Here is a 27,948-nt window from a genome sequence, read left to right on the forward strand (position 1 = left end):
AAACGCGACACGCCATTTTGGGGTGGTGGGGGGGGGGGGGGGGGTGCCAAAGCGGCCCTCCCGCGATTCTCCCACCCGGCCTGGGGAGCGGAGAATCGCGCCCACAGTTTCCAATGTGCTGATGTCAACTAGATGCACACTGCTGTAAGGCATATTGGGACGGCTAACGTCCAGCAAAAATGTGTTCAAATCAAACCTGAAAAGGCAGTGCAGATCTTGACGGAGTTACCTGGGATACAGGAAAAGTGCTAATTTGTTTTCCTAGGCCCTGGCAGTGTGGGAAATGTTTAAGTGTGAGAAATTGAGAAGTGGCAGGCTAATGGCCTATGGATGAGCCATCACAGATGAGCGAGATTTTCTTTATAACCTGGTGTGCAGATCATTGCAGATCAACCGGGATCTGAAACCATGGTTGACTTTCTTTTTTGTATTTCTGACCTCTCTAATCTAGTTTACTGAGGTTGACCAGAAATTGAACCTGAGATTTTCTGTTCTATGTGACTGTGCTGAGATTAGGAGGCCCGAGAAAATATACAGCTGTTTTATAAAAGCAGAGAAGGCTAATACAAAGCCTGATTGGGATGGACAAAGTTTTTAAAATATAAATTTAGAGGACCCTTTTTTCCAATTAAGGGACAATTTAGCGTGGCCAATTCACCTACCCTGCACATCTTTTGGTTATGGGGGTGAGACCCACGTAGACACAGGGAGAATGTGCAAACTTCCTCGGGCCGGGACCGAACCCGGATCCTCGGTGCCGTGAGGCAGCAGTGCTAGCCACTGCACCACTGTGCTGCCCCGAGATGTACAACGTTGATGAGTTTTGATAAGATATATAAATAAAGAACTTACATTTAAAAATCATCTTTCCTGACCTTCGGATGCCTCAAAGTGCTTTATAGCCTTGGATAAACATGATGCGTAATGTAGGAAATGATGAAAGTCCATTTCTAATTAGAGGGCATACGTTTACCACAGTCACCAAAATAATGAAAGCAAGGATTAATGAGATTTATTTTTATGTGGAAAATTGTTGGGATATGGAATGCCCCATCTGAAACAATGTCAGAAAGAGAGGCCAAAATTGTCCAACCATTGTGATTCACTTATCCCGTCGGCAGCCAATCCCCACCCGTAAGTTTACCGGCGGCATGGAGTGGCTTCAATGGGAAATCCCATTGGCAAGTGTTGGGGGTGTAGAATGCCGCCGACAGCAAACAGCGCAGTTGGGTGACTGGAGAATCCAGCCCAGAATCGATGATAATAGCGTTTAAAGGAAAATAGTTAACTATTTGGAGAAGAAAAACATAAAAGGGAAAATGGTAGGGGAATGAACTAGTTGGCAACCCCTTTACGAAACTGCATTGGGGATTGTCCAAATGTGCTTCCTTGTTTTTTTTTGTTTGTTTTTTTTGTAAATTTAGATTAGTCAATTATTTTTTCCAATTAAGGAGCAATTTAGCATGGCCAATCCACCTACTCTGCACATTTTTAGGTTGTGGGGGCGAAACCCACGCAGACACGGGGAGATTGTGCAAACTCCACACGGACAGTGACCCAGAGCCAGGATCGAACCTGGGACCTCAGCGCCGTGAGGCGGTTGTGCTAACCACTAGGCCACCGTGCTGCCCCTGTGCTTCCTTGTTTAGAAGTTTATATAGTGCCACACTATTCATTTCTATCTAAACAGGGCCTTGATTCAACTCCTCATTTGAAACATAGCACATCTGATGGTGCATCAGTCTCGAAACACTGTGGATTATTGGTCTAGATTAGTGGATCTCAAACTGGAATTTGCAGATCCCTGGTGATCAGCAGAAACCGTGAATGAAGGGGGATCCATGAGACAGATGGGAACTGCCCAGGATACTGTGGTTAAGCATAAGCTAGTGACTGCCAGGCGGAGAGATCATTTGCTCCCCATTTTCCCTTTTCTCCAGGCTCCAGCTCTCTCTGGGTTCCTGCTCTATCCAGGTTTCTGCTCTCTCTGGGCACCTGCTCCCTCTGGGCTCCGGCTCTCTCTGGGTTATAGCTCTCTCTGGGCTCTGGCTCTCTCTGGGCTCTGGCTCTCTCTGGGCTCCAGCTCTCACTGGGCTCCGGCTCTCTCTGGGCTCTGGCTCTCTCTGGGCTCCAGCTCTCTCTGGGCTCTGGCTCTCTCTGGGCTCCAGCTCTCTCTGGGCTCTGGCTCTCTCTGGGTTCCTGCTCTCACTGGGCTCCAGCTCTCTCTGGGCTCCAGCTCTCTCTCGGCTCCGGCTCTCTCTGGGCACCTACTCTCTCTGGGCTCCAGCTCTCTCTGGGCTCCAGCTCACTCTGGGCTTCCTGCTCTCTCTGGGATCCGGCTCTCTCTAGGTTTCTGCTCTCTCTGGGCTCCAGCTCTCTCTGGGCTCCAGCTCTCTCTGGGCTCCAGCTCACTCTGGGCTTCCTGCTCTCTCTGGGCTCCGGCTCTCTCTGGGCTCCAGCTCTCTCTGGGCTCCAGCTCTCTCTGGGCTTCCTGCTCTCTCTGGGCTCCGGCTCTCTCTGGGCTCCTGCTCTCTCTGGGCTCTGGCTGTTTCTGGACTCCGGCTCCCTCTGGGTTCCTGCTCTCTCTGGGCTCCTGCTCTCTCTAGGTTCCAGCTCTCTCTGGGCACCTGCTCGCTCTGGGTTCCTGCTCTCTCTCGGCACCTGCTCTCTCTGGGCACCACCTCTCTCTGTGTTCCTGCTCTCTCTGGGTTCCTGCTCTCTCTCGGCACCTGCTCTCTCTGGGCTCCAGCTCTCTCTGGGCTCCAGCTCTCTCTGGGCTCCAGCTCTCTCTGGGCTCCGGCTCTCTCTGGACCCCTGCTCTCTCTGGGCTCCGGATCTCTCTGGGCTCCGGCTCTCTCTGGGTTCCTGCTCTCTCTGGGCTCCGGCTCTCTCTGGGCTCCGGCTCTCTCTGGGCTCCGGCTCTCTCTAGGTTCCTGCTCTCTCGGGCACCTGCTCTCTCTGGGCTCCAGCTCTCTCTGGGATCCTGCTCTCTCTGGGCTCCGGCTCTCTCTAGGTTTCTGCTTTCTCTGGGCTCCAGCTCTCTCTGGGCTTCCTGCTCTCGCTGGGCTCCGGATCTCTCTGGGCTCTGGCTGTTTCTGGACTCCGGCTCCCTCTGGGTTCCTGCTCTCTCTGGGCTCCTGCTCTCTCTAGGTTCCTGCTCTCTCTGGGCACCTGCTCGCTCTGGGTTCCTGCTCTCTCTGGGCACCTGCTCTCTCTGGGCACCTGCTCTCTCTGGGCACCTGCTCTCGCTGGGCTCCGGATCTCTCTGGGCACCTGCTCTCTCTGGGCTCCTGCTCTCTCTGGGCTCTGGCTGTTTCTGGACTCCGGCTCCCTCTGGGTTCCTGCTCTCTCTGGGCTCCTGCTCTCTCTAGGTTCCAGCTCTCTCTGGGCACCTGCTCGCTCTGGGTTCCTACTCTCTCTGGGCACCTGCTCTCTCTGGGCACCACCTCTCTCTGGGTTCCTGCTCTCTCTGGGTTCCTGCTCTCTCTCGGCACGTGCTCTCTCTGGGCTCCAGCTCTCTCTGGGCTCCAGCTCTCTCTGGGCTCCAGCTCTCTCTGGGCTCCGGCTCTCTCTGGACCCCTGCTCTCTCTGGGCTCCGGATCTCTCTGGGCTCCGGCTCTCTCTGGGTTCCGGCTCTCTCTGGGTTCCTGCTCTCTCTGGGCTCCGGCTCTCCCTTGGCTCCGGATCTCTCTGGGCTCCAGCTCTCTCTGGGCTCCGGCTCTCTCTAGGTTCCTGCTTTCTCTGGGCACCTGCTCTCTCTGGGTTCCTGCTCTCTCTCGGCACCTGCTCTCTCTGGGCTCCAGCTCCCTCTGGGCTCCAGCTCTCTCTGGGCTCCAGCTCTCTTAGGGTTCCAGCTCTCTCTGGGCTCCAGCTCTCTCTGGGATCCTGCTCTCTCTGGGCTCCGGCTCTCTCTAGGTTTCTGCTCTCTCTGGGCTCCAGCTCTCTCTGGGCTCCAGCTCTCTCTGGGCTCCGGATCTCTCTGGGCACCTGCTCTCTCTGGGCTCCTGTTCTCTCTGGGCTCTGGCTGCTTCTGGACTCCGGCTCCCTCTGGGTTCCTGCTCTCTCTGGGCTCCTGCTCTCTCTAGGTTCCAGCTCTCTCTGGGCACCTGCTCGCTCTGGGTTCCTGCTCTCTCTGGGCACCTGCTCTCTCTGGGCGCCACCTCTCTCTGGGTTCCTGCTCTCTCTGGGCTCCAGCTCTCTCTGGGCTCCGGCTCTCTCTGGGTTCCTGCTCTCTCTGGGCTCCAGCTCTCTCTGGGCTCCGGCTCTCTCTGGGCTCCGGCTCTCTCTGGGCTCTGGCTCTCTCTGGGCTCCTGCTCTCTCTGGGCTCCGGCTCTCTCTGGGTTCCTGCTCTCTCTGGGCTCCAGCTCTCTCTGGGCTCCTGCTCTCTCTGGGCTCTGGCTCTCTCTGGGTTCCTGCTCTCTCTGGGCTCCGGCTCTCTCTGGGCTTCTGCTCTCTCTCGGCTCCGGCTCTCTCTGGGCACCTGCTCTCTCTGGGCTCCTGCTCTCTCTGGGCTCCGGCTCTCTCTGGGCTCTGGCTCTCTCTGGGCACCTGCTCTCTCTGGGTTACTGCTCTCTCTGGGCTCCAGCTCTCCCTGGGCTCCAGCTCTCTCTGGGCTCCGGCTCTCTCTGGGCTCCAGCTCTCTCTGGGCTCCAGCTCTCTCTGGGCTCCGGCTCTCTCTGGGTTCCTGCTCTCTCTGGGCTCTGGCTGCTTCTGGACTCCGCCTCTCTCTGGGCCCCTGCTCTCTCTGGGCTGCTGCTCTCTCTGGGCCCCTGCTCTCTCTGGGCTGCTGCTCTCTCTGGGTTCCTGCTCTCTCTGGGTTCCTGCTCTCTCTGGGTTCCTGCTCTCTCTGGGCTCCAGCTCTCTCTGGGCTCCGGCTCTGTCTGGGCTCTGGCTCTCTAGGGCTCCGGCTCCCTCTGGGTTCCTGCTCTCTCTGGGCCCCTGCTCTCTCTGGGCTCCTGCTCTCTCTGGGCTGCTGCTCCCTCTGGGTTCCTGCTCTCTCTGGGTTCCTGCTCTCTCTGGGCTCCAGCTCTCTCTGGGCTCCAGCTCTCTCTGGGCTCTGGCTCTCTCTGGGCTCTGGCTCTCTCTGGGTTCCTGCTCTCTCTGGGTTCCTGCTCTCTCTGGGCCCCTGCTCTCTCTGGGCTGCTGCTCTCTCTGGGCCCCTGCTCTCTCTGGGCTGCTGCTCTCTCTCGGTTCCTGCTCTCTCTCGGTTCCTGCTCTCTCTGGGTTCCTGCTCTCTCTGGGCTCCAGCTCTGTCTGGGCTCCGGCTCTGTCTGGGCTCTGGCTCTCTAGGGCTCCGGCTCCCTCTGGGTTCCTGCTCTCTCTGGGCTCCTGCTCTCTCTGGGCTGCTGCTCCCTCTGGGTTCCTGCTCTCTCTGGGCTCCTGCTCTCTCTGGGCTCTGGCTCTCTCTGGGCTCCAGCTCTCTCTGGGCTCCAGCTCTCTCTGGGCTCCAGCTCTCTCTGGGCTCCTGCTCTCTCTGGGCTCTGGCTCTCTCTGGGCTCCAGCTCTCTCTGGGTTCCTGCTCTCTCTGGGCTGCTGCTCCCTCTGGGCTCCAGCTCTCTATGGCCTCCTCCTTTTTGGCCTCTTGTTCCCTCTCTGCTGTCATTTGAAAAGGTGTACTTCAACAAAAGATGTTTGGCTTGAGCATGCCTTCCAGTTGTGGAGTGGGATTTGAACACAGCCCTTTGATTCAGAGATGAGAGTATTGCATTACAAGCCCGGCTGACTCGGAATGCATTCTGTTGCGGTGTTATCATCAATGCCTAAGAGTAGGTTGTGACCACAACAGTCTTAATGTCATTTGCGATATCAGCAAATGAAATAAATTATCCAAACACTTGTCTTATTGCTGAATATGATCAGTAATTTTAAAGCCAAACCAATAGGACTCTGGGAAGTTTGGACCAGGAACTCACCAATGCTCTTTGGCCTGCACTTTCCATACCCGCGACGGCCACCATGTAGGCCAGCGGGCACATGGGAACAGCACCACCTGCAAGTTCCCCTCCAAGCCACTCAGCATCATGACCTAGAAATATATCACCGTTCCTGGGATTTCGACCCGTTCAAGTCAATGACATTAAACTCAGCTTTACTTAGTGAGGCCGTAAAGCTGACTGGTGCAAATAATGGGAACATCTTTGTGTCATGATATTCTATCCTGAAGCAAAAGAGGCAGAGTGGAGTAAAGACAGAAAATGCTGGAAAAACTCAGCAGGTCTGACAGAACCTGTGGAGCGAGAAACAGTTACCATTTCAACTCAAATATGATTCTTCTTCTAAACCTGTTGAGTTTTTAAGAAGAGTCCTATTGGACTTAAAACATCAACTTCTGCTTCTCTCTCCACAGATGCTGCCAGGCCTGTTGAGTTTTTCCAGTATTTTCTGTTTTTATTTCAGATTTCCAGCATCTGCAGTATTTTGCTTTTATTTGGGAGGCAGAATGGAATGCTTGCCCCTGAAGCAGGAACTGGAAATGTTCTTTAATGATGATCCTTCATGTAGATTAAAGCAAAAAATCTGGACTCAAAAGAAAACCTATTATGTTCGTGAAGGAATAATTGTTTCCAATGTTGCATGTTAACATTTTGATTCTTAAAGAACTTGCATTTACGTAGCACCTTTCATTCCCTTGGGATATGCCAAAGCACTTTACAGCATTTAGTATTTATTACACTTTGTAGCAATTTACAGTATTTAGTTTTCAAATGAAGTCACTGGAATGACGTCAGAAAGTGCAGCAGCCAATCTATGCGCAGCAAGGGCTTACAAGCAGCAATGTTTTTGTTGTGATAGATGAAGAATAAGAGTTGGCCAGAGTTGAGGCAAACTCCACTATAGAGAGTGCCATGGAATCTAACATTCACAGGGAGACACTGGCTAAACATCTCTCATCTGGAACAATGCAGTCCTTCCTCAGTGCTGCACGATATCGTCAGCCTTCATTAGGAGATCAAGTCTGAGAGTGGGACATGAACCCACCAACCTGGGACACAGAGTTGAACCAGGCTGATATTTAACAGCCACTAATCTCCATGTGACTTCTGTACGGTTGAAGGCCAGATAATCATGGATGTGGGCTTCTATCTGTGCAACCTGCGAATGCCACCCTGCAAACAACTGGCAGCAGGTAAAATTGCAGCAGATTCAATTGATTATTGCAGCAGGGTGAAAGGATTAAACTGATCCATCTTCACCCACAGAAATAGCATGTCCCAGTGCAAATCTGTTCCTGCACCGAGTGGTGCAATGAGGCAGACTTTCAGCCCTTCCAAAGCTAGTAATTTCCAGAACAGGTTGCTAGTCTTTCACCAGGAACATACAACCATCAAATCCTGGGGTGGGACTTGAACCTGGAGCTTCTGGCTCAGAGGCAGGGATGCTACCCACTGCGCCACAAGACCTCCTTCATTAAGCAGCGAGACCATTAGTTGCCAAACCCCAAGGTTCAAATAGGCAGAATGCTCTGGAGTGGCAGCCTGCTTCATAATGAAAAGCAACATTGTGGTTAGCTACATAAGGCTAAGAACTGAAACACTATTCTGGCCCATTCTAACAACTGGACAGCAGTGTCAGTCAGTCTAAAGACACATCTTGAGCTCCTGCAGGATAAGGGCTTTTTAGACCCATCTTTCAATGGAGCAGTACATTAAGTCAGCAACAGAATTCACTGTCCTACCAGGTTAGATATTTATTTTCCCTTTTCGGAACATAACCAGTAGTACTAAATGATCAGCTCTTTTTTGTCAGTTGTTACTGTGAAAAGACGATTGTCTAATTGCATATTTTAAAACCTTCTCCAACTACAGAAGGTGACTGATATACCTCTCCAGAAAGTGCATATGATTGGCTACAGCTTGGGAGCACATGTTGCGGGATTTGCAGGAAAAGCTACACAAAATAAAATTGGACGAATAACAGGTATGAATTGACGGAGATGGGTTGAACTTTGTGGCGATGTGTATTCAGTGTATAAGTATTGGACACCAATTTGACCAAGGCACAGTACAATGTTGACTTTACTGTGGTGAGTTCATAGCAGTCTGCCAGTTGATCCCACAGGAGATATAAAGTGAGAGTGAGACCCTTCTGAGAATGGGATGGGGTGAAAATTGTGATGGCTTGCCTCCTGGCGCTCATGGCAAAAAAAAACTAATGCAGGAAATGGTACTTAGAATATGTCTGAACTATATTAACTGAAGGAGTTTTGAAGTATTGAATTGTGAAATACTTTTATCCGACTGGGGAGTCAATGATAATTACCAAAGGGATTTCTTTATGAAGAGAATTGTTGTGGATGGATTAATTGAGGCAAGGACTTTACCTCAATGTCAAACATTTCAAGCAGAAGAAAATACCAGGCTATAGGGAGAGACTAGGGAGGAGGGATCAGTTAAACTAGAAAGCAACAAACGCAGACTTAATAGAATCAAAGCAAAATACTGCAAATGCTGGAGTCTGAAACAAAAACGGAAAATGCTGCAAAAACACAGCAGGTCTGGCAACATCTGTGAAGAGAGAAAATAGTTAATGTTTTGAGTCCACGTAATTTTTCTTCAGAGCTTTGAAGAGCAGACTTAATAGACTGAATTGCTACCTTCTGTGCTGTAAATGTTCATAATTCTATGATTCTGTCTCAGCCAGGGCATGATTTCGAATATTCCACACAAATGAGCAACAGGGGAAAATTAGCTAATGCTCCAACTCTTGATTGCTTGGAAGAGATTCCACGAGAGTAACATGCGAATTTTAGATGAGAATAGACTCAGGCTTGTTTGTGATAGCTGCCATCGTTGAATAATGTGAATCACAGAATCTTTAACGTGCAGAAGGAGGCCATTTGGACCATCAAGTCAACACTGGCCCTCTGGAAGAGCATTCTCCCTGGTCCTGCTCCCATTCAGGCGGCTTCAGTCACCTGAGGGAGGTCATGGTTGGAACCCCAAATGAGACCCCCCTTTTTCAGGACAGGAAGTGAGGAAAATCACTCCCACTTCTTGGTACCAAAAGTGGGCTACCTCCATACAGCATAGGAGGGCCAGAAAACAGTGAATACTGTGGATCAGAGGAGGTAATTCTGCAATTAATAAAATCATTTCTTTTCCAGGTTTAGATCCAGCTGGTCCATTGTTTGAAGGGACTGCCCCTGATAAGCGACTTTGTCCTGACGATGCAGACTTTGTAGATGTGCTACACACGTTTGCATATGGTACCCTGGGACTTAGCATTGGCATTGAACAGCCTATTGGTCATATTGATGTATATCCAAATGGTGGCAGTTTTCAGCCTGGATGTGGCCTTCATGATGTCTTCAATGCCTTAGCCTATGGAAGTACGTAGTTATTTTATTATTTTGACCCCTCCATCCTGAAACTGCGTGTTAATTGCAATTTGTGTTCATGAAGAATGTTGTTTGCCTGATGGATAAGTCAGTAAAATCATTGCCAGTTTTACTCCTGATGGACAATGAAGCTCTATTACTTTTCACTGAGGCTTTCACTGAGATTTATTTATTTTAAAAAATAATTTTGAGTACCTAATTTGTTTTTTTTTCCAATTAAGGGGCAATTTAGTGTGGCCAATCCACCGACACTGCACATCTTTTTGTGTTAGAACATAGAACAGTACAGCACAGAACAGGCCCTTCGGCCCTCGATGTTGTGCCGAGCAATGATCACCCTACTCAAACCCACGTATCCACCCTATACCCTTAACCCAACAACCCCCCCCTTAACCTTACTTTTTAGGACACTACGGGCAATTTAGCATGGTGAGACCCACGCAGACACAGGGAGAATGTGCAAACTCCACATGGACAGTTACCAGGGGCCGGTTGCAGGAATAGGGCAGAGGATTGGACCCATAGGGTGCTGTTTCGAAGGGTCCGTGCAGACTCATGGGCTGAATTGCCTCCTTCCGCACTGTAGGGATTCTATGATTCTAAAGTGCAAACTCCACACAGACAGTCACCCACGGCTGGAATTGAACCCCGGTTCCTGGTGCTGTGAGTCAGTGGATTGGCCATGCTAAATTGCCCTTAAAAAAGGTTAGGTGGGGTTGCTGGGTTACGGGGATGGGTTGGGGTGTGGGCTTGTGTAGGTTGCTCTTTCCAAGGACCGGTGCAGACTCGATGGGCCGAATGGTCTCCTTCTGCACTGTAAACTCTATGATTCTATATTCATGCCGTCTTTTCTGCTTTAAGGGCACTGTTCCCAATTGTAAGATCCTAGTGAGGTTTAGTTGAAGTTTCCAAGACTCTGAAGAGAACTGATATTAAGGGAAATGGGCCCAAGACAGGTATATGGAGTTAGGCCACATCAGCCATGATCTCATTAAATGGCAGGGCAGGCTCAAGAGGTTGAATGGCCTACTCCTGTTCCTAATTTCCTATGTTGCTTTGATGCTCATTTCCACTGACTTCTAAAGGGTATCAGCGTCACTAAAATGGGCATCAGTAAAGTAGGGATAATTTATTGCCCATTCCTAGTTGTTTGTGAAAACCTTGTCTAAACCTTTGGTATAAATGCTATTATCTGTGATGCCCTCCATATTTGAATAGACTCTGACACCCACTTCCTAGGTTACTGTTGAACCATTGGTGAGTGTGAGAAGACAGCCAGCACCTGTGGAACCGGAGCTAAGCTCTCTGTCAGTTCCTTCAGGAGGGATGAAGGGAACGTGTTGAGATTGTTGAATGTTGGAATCATTTCCCTATTTGTATTGGCAGCTATCGGTGATGTTGTTTACTGTGAACATGAGCGATCAGTGCACCTCTTCGTCGACTCCATCCTGAACCAGGATAAGCAGAGCCTGATGTACCGATGCCCCGACACTAAGACATTCGAGAAGGGGATGTGCCTCAGCTGTCGGAGGAATCGTTGCAACAAGCTGGGCTACAACGTTAAGAAAATCAGAAGTAAACGTAACAGCAGGATGTACCTGAAGACAAGAGCAGATATGCCCTTTAAAGGTGAGTAACAGAATAAATTGGTGTCGTGGCAGAGTCGATATCTGCCTAAACTACCAAAAAAAACATTTTAAAGTGCTTTATCTGGAAATGACTCATATGTGAGATTTTTATGCATAATCTAAGAATGTTTCAAGGCACTTCCTACAAAAAACCATCCATTTAGTCCAAAACTGAATAGCAGGTAATTCTACGAAACATCAAAACTGTTGTTGTTGTGTCCCGTAGTGGGAAGTCTGTGATTAGAAATTCACTTTGTGTTAATAGAGTCACAACCCAAGACCTACCACTCCACCTTTTTAAAAATTTGATCATGGGGTGTGGGCGTCGCAGGCTGTGCCAGCATTTATTGCCCATCTCTAATTGCTCTTGAGGGGGCAGTTAAGAGTCAACCACATTGCTGCGGGTCTGGAGTCATATGTAGGCCAGACCAGGTAAGGATGGCCGAGTTCCTTCCTTAAAGGACATCAGTGAACCAGATGGGATTTTACAACAATAGACAATGGCTTCATGGTCATCATTAGACTTTTAATTCCAGACTTGTATTGAATTCAAATTTCACCATCTGCCATGGCAGGATTTGAACCTGGGTCCCCAAAGTGCACAGTATAGAACAGGTTAGCACAGTGGGCTAAACAGCTGGCTTGTATTGCAGAACCGCGGGTTCAATTCCCGTACCAGCCTCCCTGAACAGGCGCCGGAATGTGGCGACGAGGGGCGTTTCACAGTAACTTCATTTAAGCCTACTTGTGACAATAAGCGATTATTATAATATTATTATAAGAATTACTCTGGGTCACTGGTTTACTAGTCCAGTGACAATACCACTACGCCACCGCCTCCCCTATAACAATCCCAGCTTTTTGTACTTGTTGACTTTGAACAGCTGTAAAGGGAAAAACAATCACAAAATAACCACAAAGAGTTTTCGAGCTTTTATTCCAGGCTCCAAAGCCAGAACTGAATCAGAGAGGGATTTGAAAATGTATCATCTTATCTTCTATGGACTAAAATATGTTTTATACTTCTTTTACAGTCTTTCATTACCAGTTAAAAATGCACTTGTTCAGTTCAGAGGAAATACAAGATTGGAACCCCAAGTTGTATGTTATCTTGTATGGGACCAGCGGAGACAGCCAGAAGGCCAGTATCGAAATGTATGTAATATATCTGCACTGTTGGGATTCTATACTTCTATACTTCTGCAATGTTGGGATTCTATACTTCTGCAATGTTCGGTTTCTATACTTCTGCAATGTTCGGATTCTATACTTCTGCACTGTTGGGATTCTATACTTCTGCACTGTTGGGATTCTATACTTCTATACTGTAGGGATTCTGGGCGCGATACTCGGAGCCCTGCGCCGGGCTGGAGAATTGCCGCGACCGCGCCATGCCGCCCAGACGCCGGCGCGCGATTCTCCGAGGTGGGCCGGATGGGCCAAGCCGCCGCGCAGAAACGGCAGTGTCGCATCGGCACCGTTCACCCCTGGTCGCTGCCGGTGGGAACTCTGCGCAAAGGGTCGGGGCGGAATGTAGGGGGGGAGGGGGTCTCCGTCCCCAGGGGGGCCTCCGATGGGGTCTGGCCCGCGATCGGGGCCCACCGATCGACGGGCCGGCCTCTCCCCCCGGGCTTACTTTGTTGCGCGGCCGGCCCCTGAACCCCCACGCCATGTTGCGTAGGGGCAGGCGCATTGAAGAAGTCCCCCGCGCATGCGCGGGTTGGCGCGGCCCAACTGCGCATGCGCGGGTTGGTGAGGCACCCATTTGGCGCCGGGAAGGGAGGCTGGAGCGGCGTGAACCGCTCCAGCGCAGTGCTGGCCCCCTCTGGGGGCCAGAATCGGTTGTCCCCGCGCACGTTTCACGACAGCGTTCACAACGGCGTGAACACTTAGTTCCATTTTGGAGAATCGTGCCCACTATACTTCTATACTTCTGCACTAACCAAGATTCTATACTTCTTTACTTCGTACTGTCGTGTTCTATACTTCAACACTGTACGGCTTCTATACTTCTGCACTGTAGGGATTCTATACTTGTGTACTGTAGGGATTCTATACTTGTGTACTGTCGTGTTCTATACTTCAACACTGTACGGCTTCTATACTTCTGCACTGTAGGGATTCTATACTTGTGTACTGCAGGGATTCTATACTTGTGTACTGTAGGGATTCTATACTTCTGCACTGTAGGTATTCTGTACTTCTCTACTTCTGTACTGTAGCGTTCTATACTTCAACACTGTAGGGATTCTATACTTCGATACTTGGGGATTCTATACTTGTGTACTGTAGGGATTCTATACTTGTGTACTGTAGGGATTCTATACTTGTGTATTGTAGGGATTCTCTACTTCTGTACTGTAGCGTTCTATACTTCAACACTGTAGGGATTCTATACTTCTGCACTGTAGGGATTCTATACTTGTGTACTGTAGGGATTCTATACTTGTGTACTGTAGGGATTCTATACTTGTGTACTGTAGGGATTCTATACTTGTGTACTGTAGGGATTCTATACTTGTGTATTGTAGGGATTCTCTACTTCTGTACTGTAGCGTTCTATACTTCAACACTGTAGGGATTCTATACTTCTGCACTGTAGGGATTCTATACTTGTGTACTGTAGGGATTCTATACTTGTGTACTGTAGGGATTCTATACTTCTCCACTGTAGGCGTTCTATACTTCTCTACTTCTGTACTGTAGCGTTCTATACTTCTCCACTGTAGGGATTCTATACTTGTGTACTGTAGGGATTCTATTCTTCTCCACTGTAGGTGTTCTATACTTCTTTACTTCTGTACTGTAGCGTTCTATACTTCAACACTGTAGGGATTCTATACTTCTATACTTGGGGATTCTATACTTGTGTACTGTAGGCGTTCTATACTTGTGTACTGTAGGGATTCTATACTTGTGTGCTGTAGGGATTCTATACTTCTCCACTGTAGGCGTTCTATACTTGTGTACTGTAGGGATTCTATAGAACAGTACAGCACAGAACAGGCCCTTCGGCCCTCGATGTTGTGCCGAGCAATGATCACCCTACTTAAACCCACGTAACCCGTATACCCGTAACCCAACAATCCCCCCCATTAACCTTACACTACGGGCAATTTAGCATGGCCAATCCACCTAACCCGCACATCTTTGGACTGTGGGAGGAAACCGGAGCACCCGGAGGAAACCCACGCACACACGGGGAGGACGTGCAGACTCCACACAGACAGTGACCCAGCCGGGAATCGAACCTGGGACCCTGGAGCTGTGAAGCATTGATGCTAACCACCATGCTACCGTGAGGCCCCTTGTGTAATGTAGGGATTCTATACTTGTGTACTGTAGGGATTCTATTCTTCTCCACTGTAGGGATTCTATACTTCTATAATGTAGGGATTCTATACTTGTGTATTGTAGGGATTCTATACTTGTGTATTGTAGGGATTCTATACTTCTGTACTGTAGGGATTCTATACTTGTGTATTGCAGGGATTCTATACTTCTGTACTGTAGGGATTCTATACTTCTACATTTCTGTTCTGTAGGGATTCTGTACTTCTATACTAATGTGAATGTCTTTGAAAGCCGATAGAGAGGTGGTGAGCAGTCATTTCTGGAGCGTGTGTTTGTAATGTGTGTTGGAAGTAAGGGCAATTTCTGTGTGCTTCGTGGGAGTATGAGAGGAAAAGCAGGTTGAAATGTTGGGGCATTGGTGGTGGGAGGTGTGGAAGGTGAAAATTTGTTGTGGTCATTTTAGCTGCCCACCTGCCCAGCTTCTGTTTGGCACGTTTAAAATCTGCCCTAAAATGCCTGTTGCTACATTTCTTACTTAAATTCTTATTTTAATTCGTTTTTTTTGTTTCTGTGGAAGCATTTACATTTTAGAATGCTAGAGCTATTAACTCAGTATGTGACTGCTTTCCCTGCTGTATGTCAAACACCATCAATTAACTGGAGCGTGATAGTTTTCAGAGACTAGCTTGAGACTTGTGAATAAAATAACTTGCATTTCTCTACATCTTTTCATGGCCCCAAGTAGTCACAAAGCACTTTACAACCAATAAAGTACTTGTGAAGTGCAGTCACTTTTGAAAATATAGCAGAAATTTGTACACAGAAAGGTGATAATGATCAGATAAACTGGTTTAGTGATAGTGATTCAGGGATACCAGGAAGAATTCCCATTCTTTTCAAAGTACTGGGATGGAAACTCTTATGTCCACCTGCAAGGGCGGACACAATATCAGTTTAACATCCCCTCTGAAGGACAACCCCTCTGGCAGTGCAGCACTCCCTCAGTACTGCACTGAAATGCCAACCTAGATTTAGTGCTCAAGTCTTAGTGTGATTCTTGAAACCACGACCTCCTGGTTCATAGGTGAGAGTGCTACCAACTGAGCAAAGGCTGAAGGATAAGTAGGACCCATTTAGAGCTTGCGCAACTATATGCCAGGGGTTTGACTAGTTTTAAAAATTAAAACAATCTGCTTTTATTGATGATAATAGTAAACGTTTAGGCTCTGTGCCATTGATTACAGGATCTTAGAAGTTGCATTAACACAGCACCTTTAACTCACTCTGTGAGTAGCCAGCGATGAGCAAGGCAGGGCCTGGTGTTTCTCTGTTGAAATAGAGCCAGTATATAGAGCCTTGATGCTCAGTGGGTAAATGCTTTGAAGTAACGTTATACAGAACCTTGCCGGGCTCAATCCCTTTTCTTATTGGATATAATGTCTCACCAATATAGAGGTGGCCCATTGGGCACCTTTGGCACGAAGCCAGTATCTCATGCCAGGGGAAGGTTCGTTTCCAATTGATGGGTGTTGATAGGTGCAGCTTGACCCACACTTGGGCAAAGGGTTTGAGAGAAGTGACAGTGGCTAGTTCCTCAGTGAGTAAGTGACAGTCCAGTCTGGTCTCAAGTTTTGTAAGGATTTATCAACCTCATCATAAAGGAGGTCAGGCAGGCTGGATGGAAGGCTGAATTCTCTGTGGGCCCAACTGACACTCAGGTCTGGACCCCCCCAGGCGCCAATAAACCTGCTTTCTCTCATGTAACAGCCACCCAGCAGAACCCAGGCACTATGGGCGTCAAGGTAGCACAGTTGCTTCACAGCTCCAGGGTCCCAGGTTTGATTCCCAGCTTGGGTCACTGTCTGTGCGGAGTCTGCACTTTCTCCCCGTGTCTGCGTGGGTTTCCTCCGGGTGCTCCGGTTTCCTCCAACAGTCCAAAGATGTGCAGGTTAGGTGGACTGGCCATGCTAAATTGCCCTTAGTGTCCAAAAAGGTTAGCTGGTGTTACTGGGTTATGGGGATAGGATGGAGGTGTGGGCTTAAGTAGGTGCTCTTTCCAAGGGCCGGTGTAGACCCGTTGGGCTGAATGGCCTCTTTCTTCACTGTAAATTCTATGATTCTATAAAGTGAAGAACGTTTAGCCACTCCCCCAAACCTGGCTGCAGAATCCAGGTCCCAGATTAATTTTGAAACCTTCTGCCACACATTTCCTATGGTGCATTAGATTTTTGGGACCATCACTATAAAATCAATGTTTGTGAGAAGCAACGAGTTGGGTTGAAGGACAATAGTGAAGTTTGGAAATATGCTTTGAGGTATCTAATTTTAGTTCTCTTACAGGCCTGAGCAAGTTGCTGCAAACAGGACAAATTCCTTCCTTGTCTACTTGGAGGATGACATTGGAGACTTGCTGGGGATCAAACTGATATGGGAGGGGTCCTCATCCTCCTGGTCACTGTGGTTCAAACGTCTGTGGTATGGGTCAAGTTCTAATGAAACAGAAGACTTCAAAGAGCTGGAAATAAGGAAGATTCGAGTGAAGTCTGGAGAAATGCAGAAAAAGTAAGTCTGGACTTACCTGGGACAATTTGAACCTTTGATGCTCGTGTGAACAGGGATGATATTGGACTGGCTGCTATTATACACCTCCCATAATTATTATTAGCATTAAAGGTAATGGAAACCAACGTAAGGAGTTGTGTGTAACAGGCAGGTGATCTGCTATTAGCCTATTTACACTATCGCCAAAACATAAGATTATCCCCATCTATGTTGAAAACTATAACAAAAGGTCAAAATTCCAGTCCAATGAGAACCTTCCACTGGTTCGTTTTAGGCCAGTTGCATAGGCTGTGAATTTTCACAGGGGTTCTTTTCTACCAGGGAGAGCAGGAAAACCTGCCCTCAACCGCGAAAGAGAGCCTTTCCCAGCCCTGGTCTCCAATCTGCCCTGTGCCCTGGAATCCCATCCCCCCCACGATTGGCAGTCTTCCCCTCTCAGTCCTGCAGATCTCCAATGCCTCCCACATCCAACCAATCCCAATGCTGATCCAATCCTCACAATCATGGATCTCCCCAGATTGCCTGAGATCGCCCCCAAAGACCCCCTACTCACAGCCTCTGGCTGCTGGTATCCCCAGCCCCGGCCAGGCTCCTCATTTCACCATTCACCAGGTGAGCAATGGAATTAATTGGATCCAGCTGTTAGATTTGGCAGAATCTCCTGTGTATCTAATCTTGCTTGGTTCTTCAACTGTTTTCATGCTCAGCCACATTTTCCAGCAAATAGGGGCCAATCATTTAGTGAATGAGTCTTCAATCTATGGACCTGACATTCTGGGAAGATTGTGGAAGCAATTACTTGGGTTACGGTGCAAGAATAATTTGGATATGACATTCAGTAAGTTTAGCATGCTTGGATGGAATATGCGACCTTAAGAGCTCTGGTTCCCATGTTTTCCAAAGCTCTTCACCATTGGGGTTTTCCTCACCTTCTGGTCGCTCTGCTTTGGTTCCATTGATAGAGAATGATTGCTATGATTAGTCACCAGCTCTATTATCATATTGTCAATGCGAGACGGTGAAGCAGATGGACTGTGGCCTGTTTGTCATCTAGCAATAACCATGTCCCTATGGTTATTGTGTAACCCTCGAAGAGCTAGAGGATCAAAGTACTGGGATATGCTTCTTGAAAGTTCTTCCCCCTGTTGGGTGTACTGGATTGCAGAATCACCTCTTGCATTGTAACCTTCAACGTGGAAGGAAATCTAAGTGGGAGCTGGGAATCCACAGGGGTGGGACCAATCCAAGGATATGTGCAAACCCAGGACTACCACCATTGATGTTGGTAAGTCAGGGGGAAGGTCCCTATCAATGTTCCTGCTAAGCTGTGTGGCTGCACAGCTGTCTGACAGGTACTGTGCAGGTCTTGTTCCAGGAGAAATAATTTATGGATAGGCCGCACAAGACAACTTCAAGGGCCATGCACTATAACTAAATTTAAAGGGACATTGGCCCTTATGCACTAGTGTGTGTCTGTACCACTAAAGGGCAATCTGGGGCACCCGCCAATTCTAAGACGTTGGACAGTCTGGCCCAACTTGATGGTGTTGATGTATTTAATTAGTTTATTAATTAGATTAATTAGTTTAATGGGGGTGAAGATGACCTTTTTCCATGGTCCTGGGAATGATCCTGTCTAGGTGTCCAAGTGGGGCCCACTTCTATCACTTGGTTAGTCAGTATTCTGACCAGATGTACCAAGTGTCATAATCTTCTGAGGAATGAAAATCTGGGAATTCCCGATGTAGGGAACCCCCTACACTGTCCCAGCTGCCTCCTGAACTGATGGTCTTGTTTGGAACAGTGAATATTCTGCTTCCAAGAACTATGAAAGAAACTTCTACATGAAGCTGGGATCTGGATTTAAATTTAGACCCTTTCCGCCGTGCTCTTATCAGAGTTACGAAGGAAGTGTGCTGGGAGGGCTACTGTTTTTTATTTTTGGTCCCATGGTACTTGAGTTCATCTGATAGGCAGGATTTTGTGGAGTAGCCGCTTCTGGATTTACTGGGTCATTTCTGTCTGTTAAACAATCTTGAACATGAAGAAACAGAAAGATTTATATATTTGCTTTGTGTCAGTTGCCCAACTCAAATTTATGAAAGGCGCTCTTCCGACTGGAGGCTTAGCCTGATGTTAATACACTGTGATCCAAACCTATTGTCACCATGACCTTGGAGCCCCTGTAACAATACAAGACCTTGGTTTCATTCACATTCTGTGAGTTGCGGTACATAATGTACTTAGTTACAGGAAGGCAGATAAAAATGTTACTGTAACACCTTTTTGTTGTTTGCAATTTGAATCCTCTCTGCCACAATTTTGCTATGCTGTTTTTCTTGACTGAGTGGATTTGTTCCCAGTTCTTTCTGACCGTTAATTTTTATTTATAATCTTATTGCGCCTCTGTTGATCTCTCTCTTGTTCCTCTTAAGATACAGCTAGGCTTTCCTACTTGGACTTGCTCCCTTCCACATTCTCACTGAATTGGAATCAGCACCTGGCAGCGGTGCTCGGTGCTGTGCTGGTGACACACGCCTGTTTAAAAATCTAGTTTTAGCACAGTTTTGGGCCGAGTTACTGATTATCACACATGCACTGATTAAACTTTATTCTCATGAAGCAGTATGCATGAGCTCCTTGCACCCATTTCCACTGAAGCACACAGCAGCGTGTTTCAGGATGGTTCAGGGGCTGAATGACAGGAGACCTAGAGGTCATGGGATGTCCAGTACCTGCGTGGGAGTGGGAAGTAGTTGGGGGGGGGGGGGCAAATCATCTTTGTCTACACTTTTTCCTGCTGCTCTGCCTTGCCTCATGTCCTCCTTTTCCCAGAGCAAGAAGAAAGCTAGAAAGATATTGGTGACCGAAACACTTCCTTTCACATGCTGACTCATATAAGGTAGAATAGCACAGCACTTACTGTTTTTAGGTGAAGATCACAGAGCATTTTCAAATTAAAAGTTGATAGAATGTTGGTGATGTCTTGACCACGTCTCACAGAAAGTTTCCCAACACATCGCAGAAGCCCCCTTCAAACCTATGGCAGCAAGTGAACAGTAAAAGGTGACATACCTTTGAGTTGTGCTCAAAGCCCTCGGTACCCAATCAGTTGGTCGCTGTTTTTTTTTTCTGTTTATTATCACAAGTAGGCTTCAAATGAAGTTACTGTGAAAAGCCCCTAGTCGCCACATTCCGGTGCCTGTTCGGGGAGGCTGGTACGGGAAGGTGAGGGTGTTTGGTCAAGGACTATCCGCCAAACAGCTGCGGAGCCTCAGGCAATGAGTGCAAGCAGGAAATTCAAGTTTCTAAAAGCTGCTTCACAATCCTCTGGGCGGCAGGTTGTATTAGAAACTTCAACTCCTATCAAGGTGGTGTCTTGCGTTAAGTGTGAACTGGCATTTCTGTTTTAGACAAATCTTGGCCACCCAGAGACTCATTAACATCACAAGTCTCTGGGACAAAATCACCCCCTTGATTTTTCACCTTGATGTTTATGTATAAAAGCTGATGCTGCTTTTGTGAGAACTGTGCAGAACAAATTAATTTACAAGATGACATTCTCTCTCCTCTGAGGATGCCTTCTCAATTCTGTTTCATTCTTTATTTGACAGATTAGTTTAAGTCACTCTACAAGTAACTCTGGGGGTAAGAATGGGAGGATTGCACCTTTCCCATTAACAGATCACAAGATTCCAGATTTCACACAAATCTTTACTCCAATCAAATCCAGCCTATGAAATTCCTCCTGTGCAGATTTAAATCTTTATTTCCTGCTGATTGCATAGAGTCATGCAGTACAGAAGAGGCTCTTTGGCCCATTGAGTATGCACTGATAAAACTACACTAAATCTACACTAATCCCACTCTCCAGCACTTGGCCCATAGCCTCGAATTTTATGACATTTCAAGTGCTCATCCAAGTACTTTTTAAAGGTTGTGAGGTTTCCCATCTCTACCCTCTCAGGCAGTGCATTCCAGACCCCCACCACTCTCTGGGTGAAAAGATTTCCCCTCAAATCCCCTCTAAACCTCCTGCCCCTCACCTTAAAGTTTTGCCCTCTTGTTATTAACCCTTCAACTATAGCTGCCTCCTATCCACCCTGTCCATACCAATCATAATCTTATACACCTCAGCCATGTCCCCCCTCAGCCTTCTCTGTTCTAAAGAAAATACCATGAGACTATCCAGTCTCTCCTCATAGCTCAAATGCTCCAACCCAGGCAACATTGTGGTGAATCTTCTCTGCAACCTTCTGCAATCACATCCTTCCGATAGTGAGGGAACCAGAACTGCACACAGTACTCCAAAGTTCTGTACAGCTCCAACATAACTTCCCTGCTCTTATAATCTGTGCCATGATGATAAAGGCAAGTGTCCCGTGTGTCTTCTTACCTACCCTATTAACCTGTCCTGTCACATTCACAGATCTGTGGACAAGCACCCCAAGATCCCTCTGTTCTCCTGAGCTTCCTCGTGTCCTACCATTCATTGAGTACTCCCTTGTTATTCCTTCCAAAGTGTATCACCTCACACTTTTCAGGGAAATTCCATCTACCACTGATCTGCTCATTTGACCAACCCGTCTATGTCTTCCTGCAACCTGAGGCCTTCTTCCTCAACATGTGTTTACCCTTAGAATTTGTAAGGTCGACCAACCCTCACACCAACATTTAACAGGTAGTTATATCTTTTGTAAATTTGTTCTAAGCATTTACTTACTGCCACACAATTACAGTCATGGATTCACAACCAATCAGGGTAAACTTGGCTTTCACTACACTCACTGGATTAGTAACTTGATAATAATCTGGAACATAAATACTCCTTAAAAAAAAACAACCTCAACCCCTCAGCCCTTACTAATTATCACCCATTTTCAATCTCTGCTTCTCTTCCAAAGACTTTGAATGTGTTTTTCTTCACCCAGATCCGAGATCTCCCACAGCTCTGTTTAAATCCCTCCAGTTAAGTTTCTGCCCCTCCCACAGCAATAATGTAGTCATGACTAAAGTTATGGCTGAAATTCTCTTTGATTATGATCATGTTGCATTGTCCCTCCTGATCCTTCTCGGATTCTCCACTTCTGCGAGTGGGACATTCCCATCCTCCTCCAGTGCTGTTTCTCTGCTTGGTGAAACCGCACTCACTTAGTTTTACTCTTATCTATCTAATCGTAACCATCCGATTGTAAACCATCTTTGGTGATGGTCTCTCTCCCTGTCCCTAACACATCACCGTGGTAATTCTCCAAGGATCGATCTACATGCTGCTCCTTGTGAACTTGATCCACAGACAGAAAGGCAGCTCCCAAATGTATTCTTCTGACTCCCAGTTCTAATGCACTGCCACATTAGTCAACCGTACCATTTCCTGTGTGCTGTCAGAACGCCTGTGCTGTAAATGAGTTGTAAATTCCTCCAACTAAACTGAAGCCAAAAAGTCTGTGCCTCCGCCACCCAGTGCATTCCCTGTCTGGGAGCGGTTGCAGAAACAGGCAGGACAGAGGTTTCAATTTGTAACTGCGAAAATCAGACTTGAGGCGCTGGGAAGCCAGGAGCCAATGGAGGTCATGGTCGAGAGTGAGTAGAATATGGTGTGGGATGGGATATGGACAGTATTGCTCTGGATGGGTTGAGGTTAACAGACTGTGGAGGATGAGAAGCAGCTGGAGGAGAATTGGAATAGTTGAGTTGACGAATGATGAAAGCATGAATGGGTTTTCAGCGTCACATTGGACTGGGTCAGGGGCTGGAATGGTCTAATTCATGGAGGTAGAAATGTTGTCTTTCTGTTAAAACGTAGAAACATAGAAAAGAGCAGGAAGACACCATTCAGCCCTCCGAGCCTGCTCCGCTATTCATTATGATCAGGGTTGATCATCCAACTTAATAGCCTAATCCTGCCTCCCCCCCCATAAGCTTTGATCTCCTTCACCCAAAGTGCTATATCTAACTGCTTCTTGAAAACATACCCAATTTGGCCTCAACTACTTCCCGTGGTAATGAATTCCACAGGCTCACCACTCTTTGGATGAAGACATTTTTCCTCATCTCTGACCTAAATGGTCTACCCTGTATCCTCAGACTATGACCTCTGGTGCTGGACACCCCACCATCGGGAAAATCCTTCTTGCACCTACCCTGTCTAGCCCTGATAGAATTTTATAGGTTTCTATGAGACCCCCCCTCGTTCTTCTGGACTGTAGCGAATACAATCCTAACCGACTCAATTGGTCCCCATAAGTCCATCCTGCCATCCCAGGAATCAGTCTGGTAAACCTTTGCTGCACTCCCTCTCGAGCAAGAACATCCTTCCTCAGATGAAAAGACCAAAACTGCACACAATAAGAACAATATCCCTGATTCCCTGTAAACCATGGATTGGTCACCTTTCCCATTGCAGATGATTGGAAGATTAGCTCCGGGTAAATTAAGAAGCTAGAGGTAGTTTACCATTTATTTCAGCCTGGGATGTGATAAAGGCATTTTTCGTTCCATTATCAAGGGAGGCAACTGTATGTTTTAAATGTTTTGACAGTAACTAACCCAACTTTACACCTCATAATTTGAAGCGTCAAAAACAAATAAAAAAGAGAAATAAAGGCAGTCATTGCCTTTTCCTGACCTACAACCAGAAATTTACACGTTTCTTCTAATCTGCAGACCTCCTTTACCAAATAACAATTAAACTCTAACTTTGGGGACTTATGGTGATTGGATTTAATGGCTTTAAGTTCCATATCAACTTGAAGACGGTACCTACCATCTTAAGTTAATTGTGGCTTACATGGTCTGACTCTTCCATTAATGTGAAATAATCTGATTCTCAGTGAACACTTGCCACATTTTACATTTGCCATGCTGAAGGGTTTACAATAATCGTTGGATTTTTGATATAAATAATCACAGCAAACCAATTAAAAGTTGTGAAAAGAGATGCAAAGAGTGTGTGCACTGCATCAAAATGTTGAATTTCCGCTCTATGCTTGCATTAGAATCTTGTTGGGTTCATATCCACCCTGGCAGAATGAGATGGAATGTTCCTCTGTCTTTTGGTTGTCAGGGTCTTATGTCATCAACCTCGCCTCTCAGAGGGTATAGGCTCTTTGTTTGGCACTAACAAAAAAAGATGATTGGTGTATAAAATATCACACTGGTACGATGGAGAAGTTCTCCTCAGACTGAGCTGTTGTTGAGATGCAACCGTGTGTCTGATCTGAGCGTGCTCCATACTGACACCATGCAGCCAAGGTGGCAAAGTTTCCCAATCTCCACCACAATCATTGATGAGCATCTAATTCACCCAATCAAAAGAGCCCACAATGTAACTCAGTCGTGCCACTTGCTGACCTATTGGCGGATTGACAGTGGCTTCCTAGACAGGGCCTTGGAATATTCACCCACTTCTCCTGCTGGGGAAACACTGCAGCCTTCAGTTAAAGAGACGGAAGCTTGAGAGAGGGAATTAGCTGATGAGAGTAAAAGGCAGGGCGGAGGAAAAGAATACTTTGTATTAAATTCAAGCTGCTTTTATTCACAGATATACTTTCTGTGCCAGCAATCGCTCAGCCATGAAAATTTCACCGGGAAGTGAAATGCTGTTCACCAAATGCCTGGAAGGATGGCCAATCAAAAACAAGACAAGGTACTGAGCACCATTTCACTGTTAACATCTTTGTTCACATTTCAGGATGTGTTTGTAGGTGAAGGCAAGTTGTAAATTGTCTCCCTCATGCCCTGCATCTTAATAATGCGAAACATTTAATTCAAAGCTCAGTATACATGACTGTAAGCATTTTGAATATGGTTTTACCGTGGTTGCAAGTGCACAGTGATGACTGGTGTACGTTACCCCCAAAACAGGGATGGCAAGTGTTATCAGTGCTCTAACATGGGCACAATATTCAAGGGTCGTTAAGGTTCAAGTTTGATTTATATTCAGCATGCTGTCCATAATGTTCGTGGAGTAAGTGAGCAGAACTCTAGTTGGTCACCATCTGTTGCAAACAGGCACTGTGAGTTTTGCATGTGTGTTCCAGAACAGTTTTTTCCTGGATAAACTTCACCATCCAGTCTGCGTACCTGATGCTCAATATATTGCAACTGCTGAAAATCTGAAATAAAAACAAACTGCAGGAAATACTCAGCAGATAGGGCAGTATCTGTGGAGAGAAACAGAATTAACATCAGTTTGATGAACAGTTCTGATGAAGGGTCATCAATGGGAAACATTTTTAAGTCTGTTTCTCTCCATTGTAGCTGTCTAACCTGCTGAGAATTTCCAGACTTTTTATTGTCCTTCAAAAGGCCAGTTTGACGCTGGAACCATCCACTATGATATTCCTTCTGAAGGACCAGCAGCTCTCTACAGGCAGGACTTCTGCCTCTGGGGTCCTTGATCTTGGGAAGGTCCACTGTTGGCCACTTAAGTGCCTATGTGTCATTTAATACAAATGAGCATCTCCAGAGCAGTCAACATGAGTCTCTCAAAGGCTCACCAGAGAGCAGGAAAAAGCCCCAACATCTCCATAAAATCCAGGCCATAGCAACAGGAGTAGGCTATTCAGGGATATCTTAAACCAGGGCTGATCTGCACCTTAACTGAGTTTTTCCACCGTTAATCCTTCTTGATATCTTTACGTAGTAAAAGCCTGTCAATCACAGACCTAAAAATATCGATTTTCCCACCACCCTCATCCCCTTATGGAATATTACTCCACATTTCTGCTGACATTATGTGTGAAAAAATGCTTCCTGATTTTACTCTTAAATGGTCTGGCTCTCTGATTTTGTCCCCTTATCATTGGCTTTCTACCTGAGGAAAACATTTTTTGCACAGACTCTATCAAATTCCTTTATTTTAAAAGCACAGTTAGATCACCCTCAACTTACTGAACTCTAGGGAATGCAAACCAAGATTATGCAAAATACTGCGAACACTGGAAACCTAATTCTTTAAATGCTGGTATGATATTGATAAATTTATGCTGCACCCTCTCCAAGGCCAGTATATCCTTGCTGAGAAGTGAGGTGTGATTCAGCGGACTCAAGTTAAAGTCGGTTGAATGGTGTGTTTAGCGGGGTGCCGGCGGCTATCCAGTGGCACTTTGCCCTTTCCTTTGGTTTGGGCAGTCTGTCCCTGCCAAGGCCGCACGTGGTGGAAGCAGAAAAGGCTCCTCACAGAGCGGGGCTTCATTTTGGGAATCTGCCCCGATCTTTCCCCCACCTTACAGGCTTACCGTACGCTTTTGACACCCTCTTACCCCCCAACCTTGGGAGGACCCCGGGAACCCTCTCTCAACCCCCTCTACCTGGCAAGATCCACCCGGGCCTGACCACTGGCACTGCCAGTATGGCACCTTAGCTGTGTTCCTGGCAGTGCCACCCAGCCATCCTGGCAATGCCAGGGTGACACTGCCCAGATGCCAGGCTGGCAGTGCGAAGGTGCCTAGGTGCCAGGGGAGTGGCAGAGTGCCACCCTGCCCTGTCCCTGACCAACCAGGGGGCTGCAATGGCCTTGGAGAACCCCCCCAGGTGTCGTTACGATTGGTCCATGTTTGTGCGGACCAGTACTAAAAGGCGCGCTGGCGAGGTATCCTCGGGATGGCCATTGAGCCCCGGGAGCCGGGTGAATCCGGGAGGCTCATTTAAGTATTCAGATCTGACGAGGGTGAGATGCAGATCGTGCTGGGCAGATCAAGGCGAGTAATTCACGTGAGTGTGCTTTTGCGCCCGTCGCGGAGACCGATTTGGGGCTCGCATGCGATTCACCCATTGCGCCCGGATGTGGGCCTCACTGAATGGAGCCATGATGTCCAGAACTAAACTCAAAACCAGAAGAAGCAGTTCACATTTTCCACTTAACTGGAGAATATTATCATGCTTAGTGGGTGAGATAAGAGATATAACACAACTTAAAAACCAAACCTCTTCATAACAACAAATCTCTGTAATTTATAGTTTCTATGGCAGTGGAGAAAGATTAAATATCAGAATATACAATCAACATTGGGAATCAGGAATCAGAAGAAAAATTAGGTGGCACTTCTTTCTGACAAAGGAAGTGTAAAACTTGCAAATAATTTATTATGAATGGGGCAAGTGACATGAATGGTTCGATGTAATAGTTCAGGATGTTTCTTGAGGCTGAAAGGTAAAGCGAGTAGATGAGCTGATATCAATTTCATTGGATCAAATCGTTTTTTTCTTGTTCTTAAATTGTTTTTGCGTGCTTGACTAGAGGTTTATTTCATATCGCCTGTAAAACATTTTTTTTCCCCCCCCCTGTTCAATTTCTTCAGTTTGCACTCGTAACATTGCCGCGTGATCTTTGGAGATATGCTACCGCGTGTTCAAGTGACTTTGAAGTCTAACCTTCCTGGTCCATGATTGACGTTTTGCTGGATGCCATCCTGGAATGGGTTGCAGCTGCTGTATGCCGTGAAAGATTATTCCTGCTGAACAGTTACTTTGTTTACTCTGCTGGGCTTGTTTAGTACTTCGTGATGAGAAGAGACACCCTGAGCTTCGGCTGTGACGTTCATGGACTAAGAGGTCTCACGTTGCATTCGTACTTTTCATCTTCTGCAAAGCCCACATCCAGACATTGTGCGCAAGCTGCAGCTTCAACTGCAATGACCCCCTAATGCTATAAAGCCACATTGATTTTTATACTGCTGATAATTTAAACAAAAAAGTCCGTTTCATAGTCCTATTTGTATATGTTGTATCGCTACATTTTTGTACATGGTGGACTTACATTTGTTAAATGCTATTTATATCTCAAAGTGCTGTATATTTGAAAATAAAGTTATTTTTCTGTAAGAAATGGTAAGAGTAGAATGAGTGAATGAATGAAAGTGCACGGTTTGACACCTCCTATTCAGCTGGTTCTGTGTGGGTACAGTAAGAAGTCTTACACCAGATTAAAGTCCAGCAGGCTTGTTTGGAATCCCTAGCTTTCAGAGTGCAGTGAGTCACCTGATGAAGGAGATGCGCTCCGAAAGCTAGGGATTCCAAGCAGACCTGTTGAACTTTAACCTGGTGCTGTAAACTTCTTACTGTGTCCACCCCAGTCCAACACCGGCATCTTCACATCATGGTTCTATGCGCATCAATCATAAT

At 47.0% G+C, this 27,948-nt stretch overlaps 1 protein-coding gene across 2 annotated transcripts in view; it reads left to right on the top strand.

Moving 5' to 3' along the window:
- LOC119962639 (endothelial lipase-like) overlaps positions 1-27,652 on the top strand; it is a 42,787-nt gene extending 15,135 nt beyond the window's left edge. The window contains exons 4-10 of one of the 2 annotated variants that reach the window (XR_005459921.1): positions 7,806-7,917; positions 9,104-9,328; positions 10,724-10,966; positions 12,000-12,120; positions 16,600-16,825; positions 24,365-24,469; positions 27,126-27,652. Coding sequence is in view for 1 of the 2 variants with exons in the window: in XM_038790505.1 (XP_038646433.1) it covers positions 7,806-7,917; positions 9,104-9,328; positions 10,724-10,966; positions 12,000-12,120; positions 16,600-16,821; positions 24,365-24,469; positions 27,126-27,138 (1,041 nt within the window). In the remaining variant the exon portion in view is untranslated. The remainder of the gene's footprint in view (positions 1-7,805; positions 7,918-9,103; positions 9,329-10,723; positions 10,967-11,999; positions 12,121-16,599; positions 16,826-24,364; positions 24,470-27,125) is intronic. The other variant, XM_038790505.1, reaches the window with a different exon arrangement.
- The last annotated feature ends 296 nt before the right edge of the window (positions 27,653-27,948 follow it).

Source organism: Scyliorhinus canicula, chromosome 3 (assembly GCF_902713615.1).
Source record: "Scyliorhinus canicula chromosome 3, sScyCan1.1, whole genome shotgun sequence".
Classification (NCBI taxonomy): domain Eukaryota; kingdom Metazoa; phylum Chordata; class Chondrichthyes; order Carcharhiniformes; family Scyliorhinidae; genus Scyliorhinus; species Scyliorhinus canicula.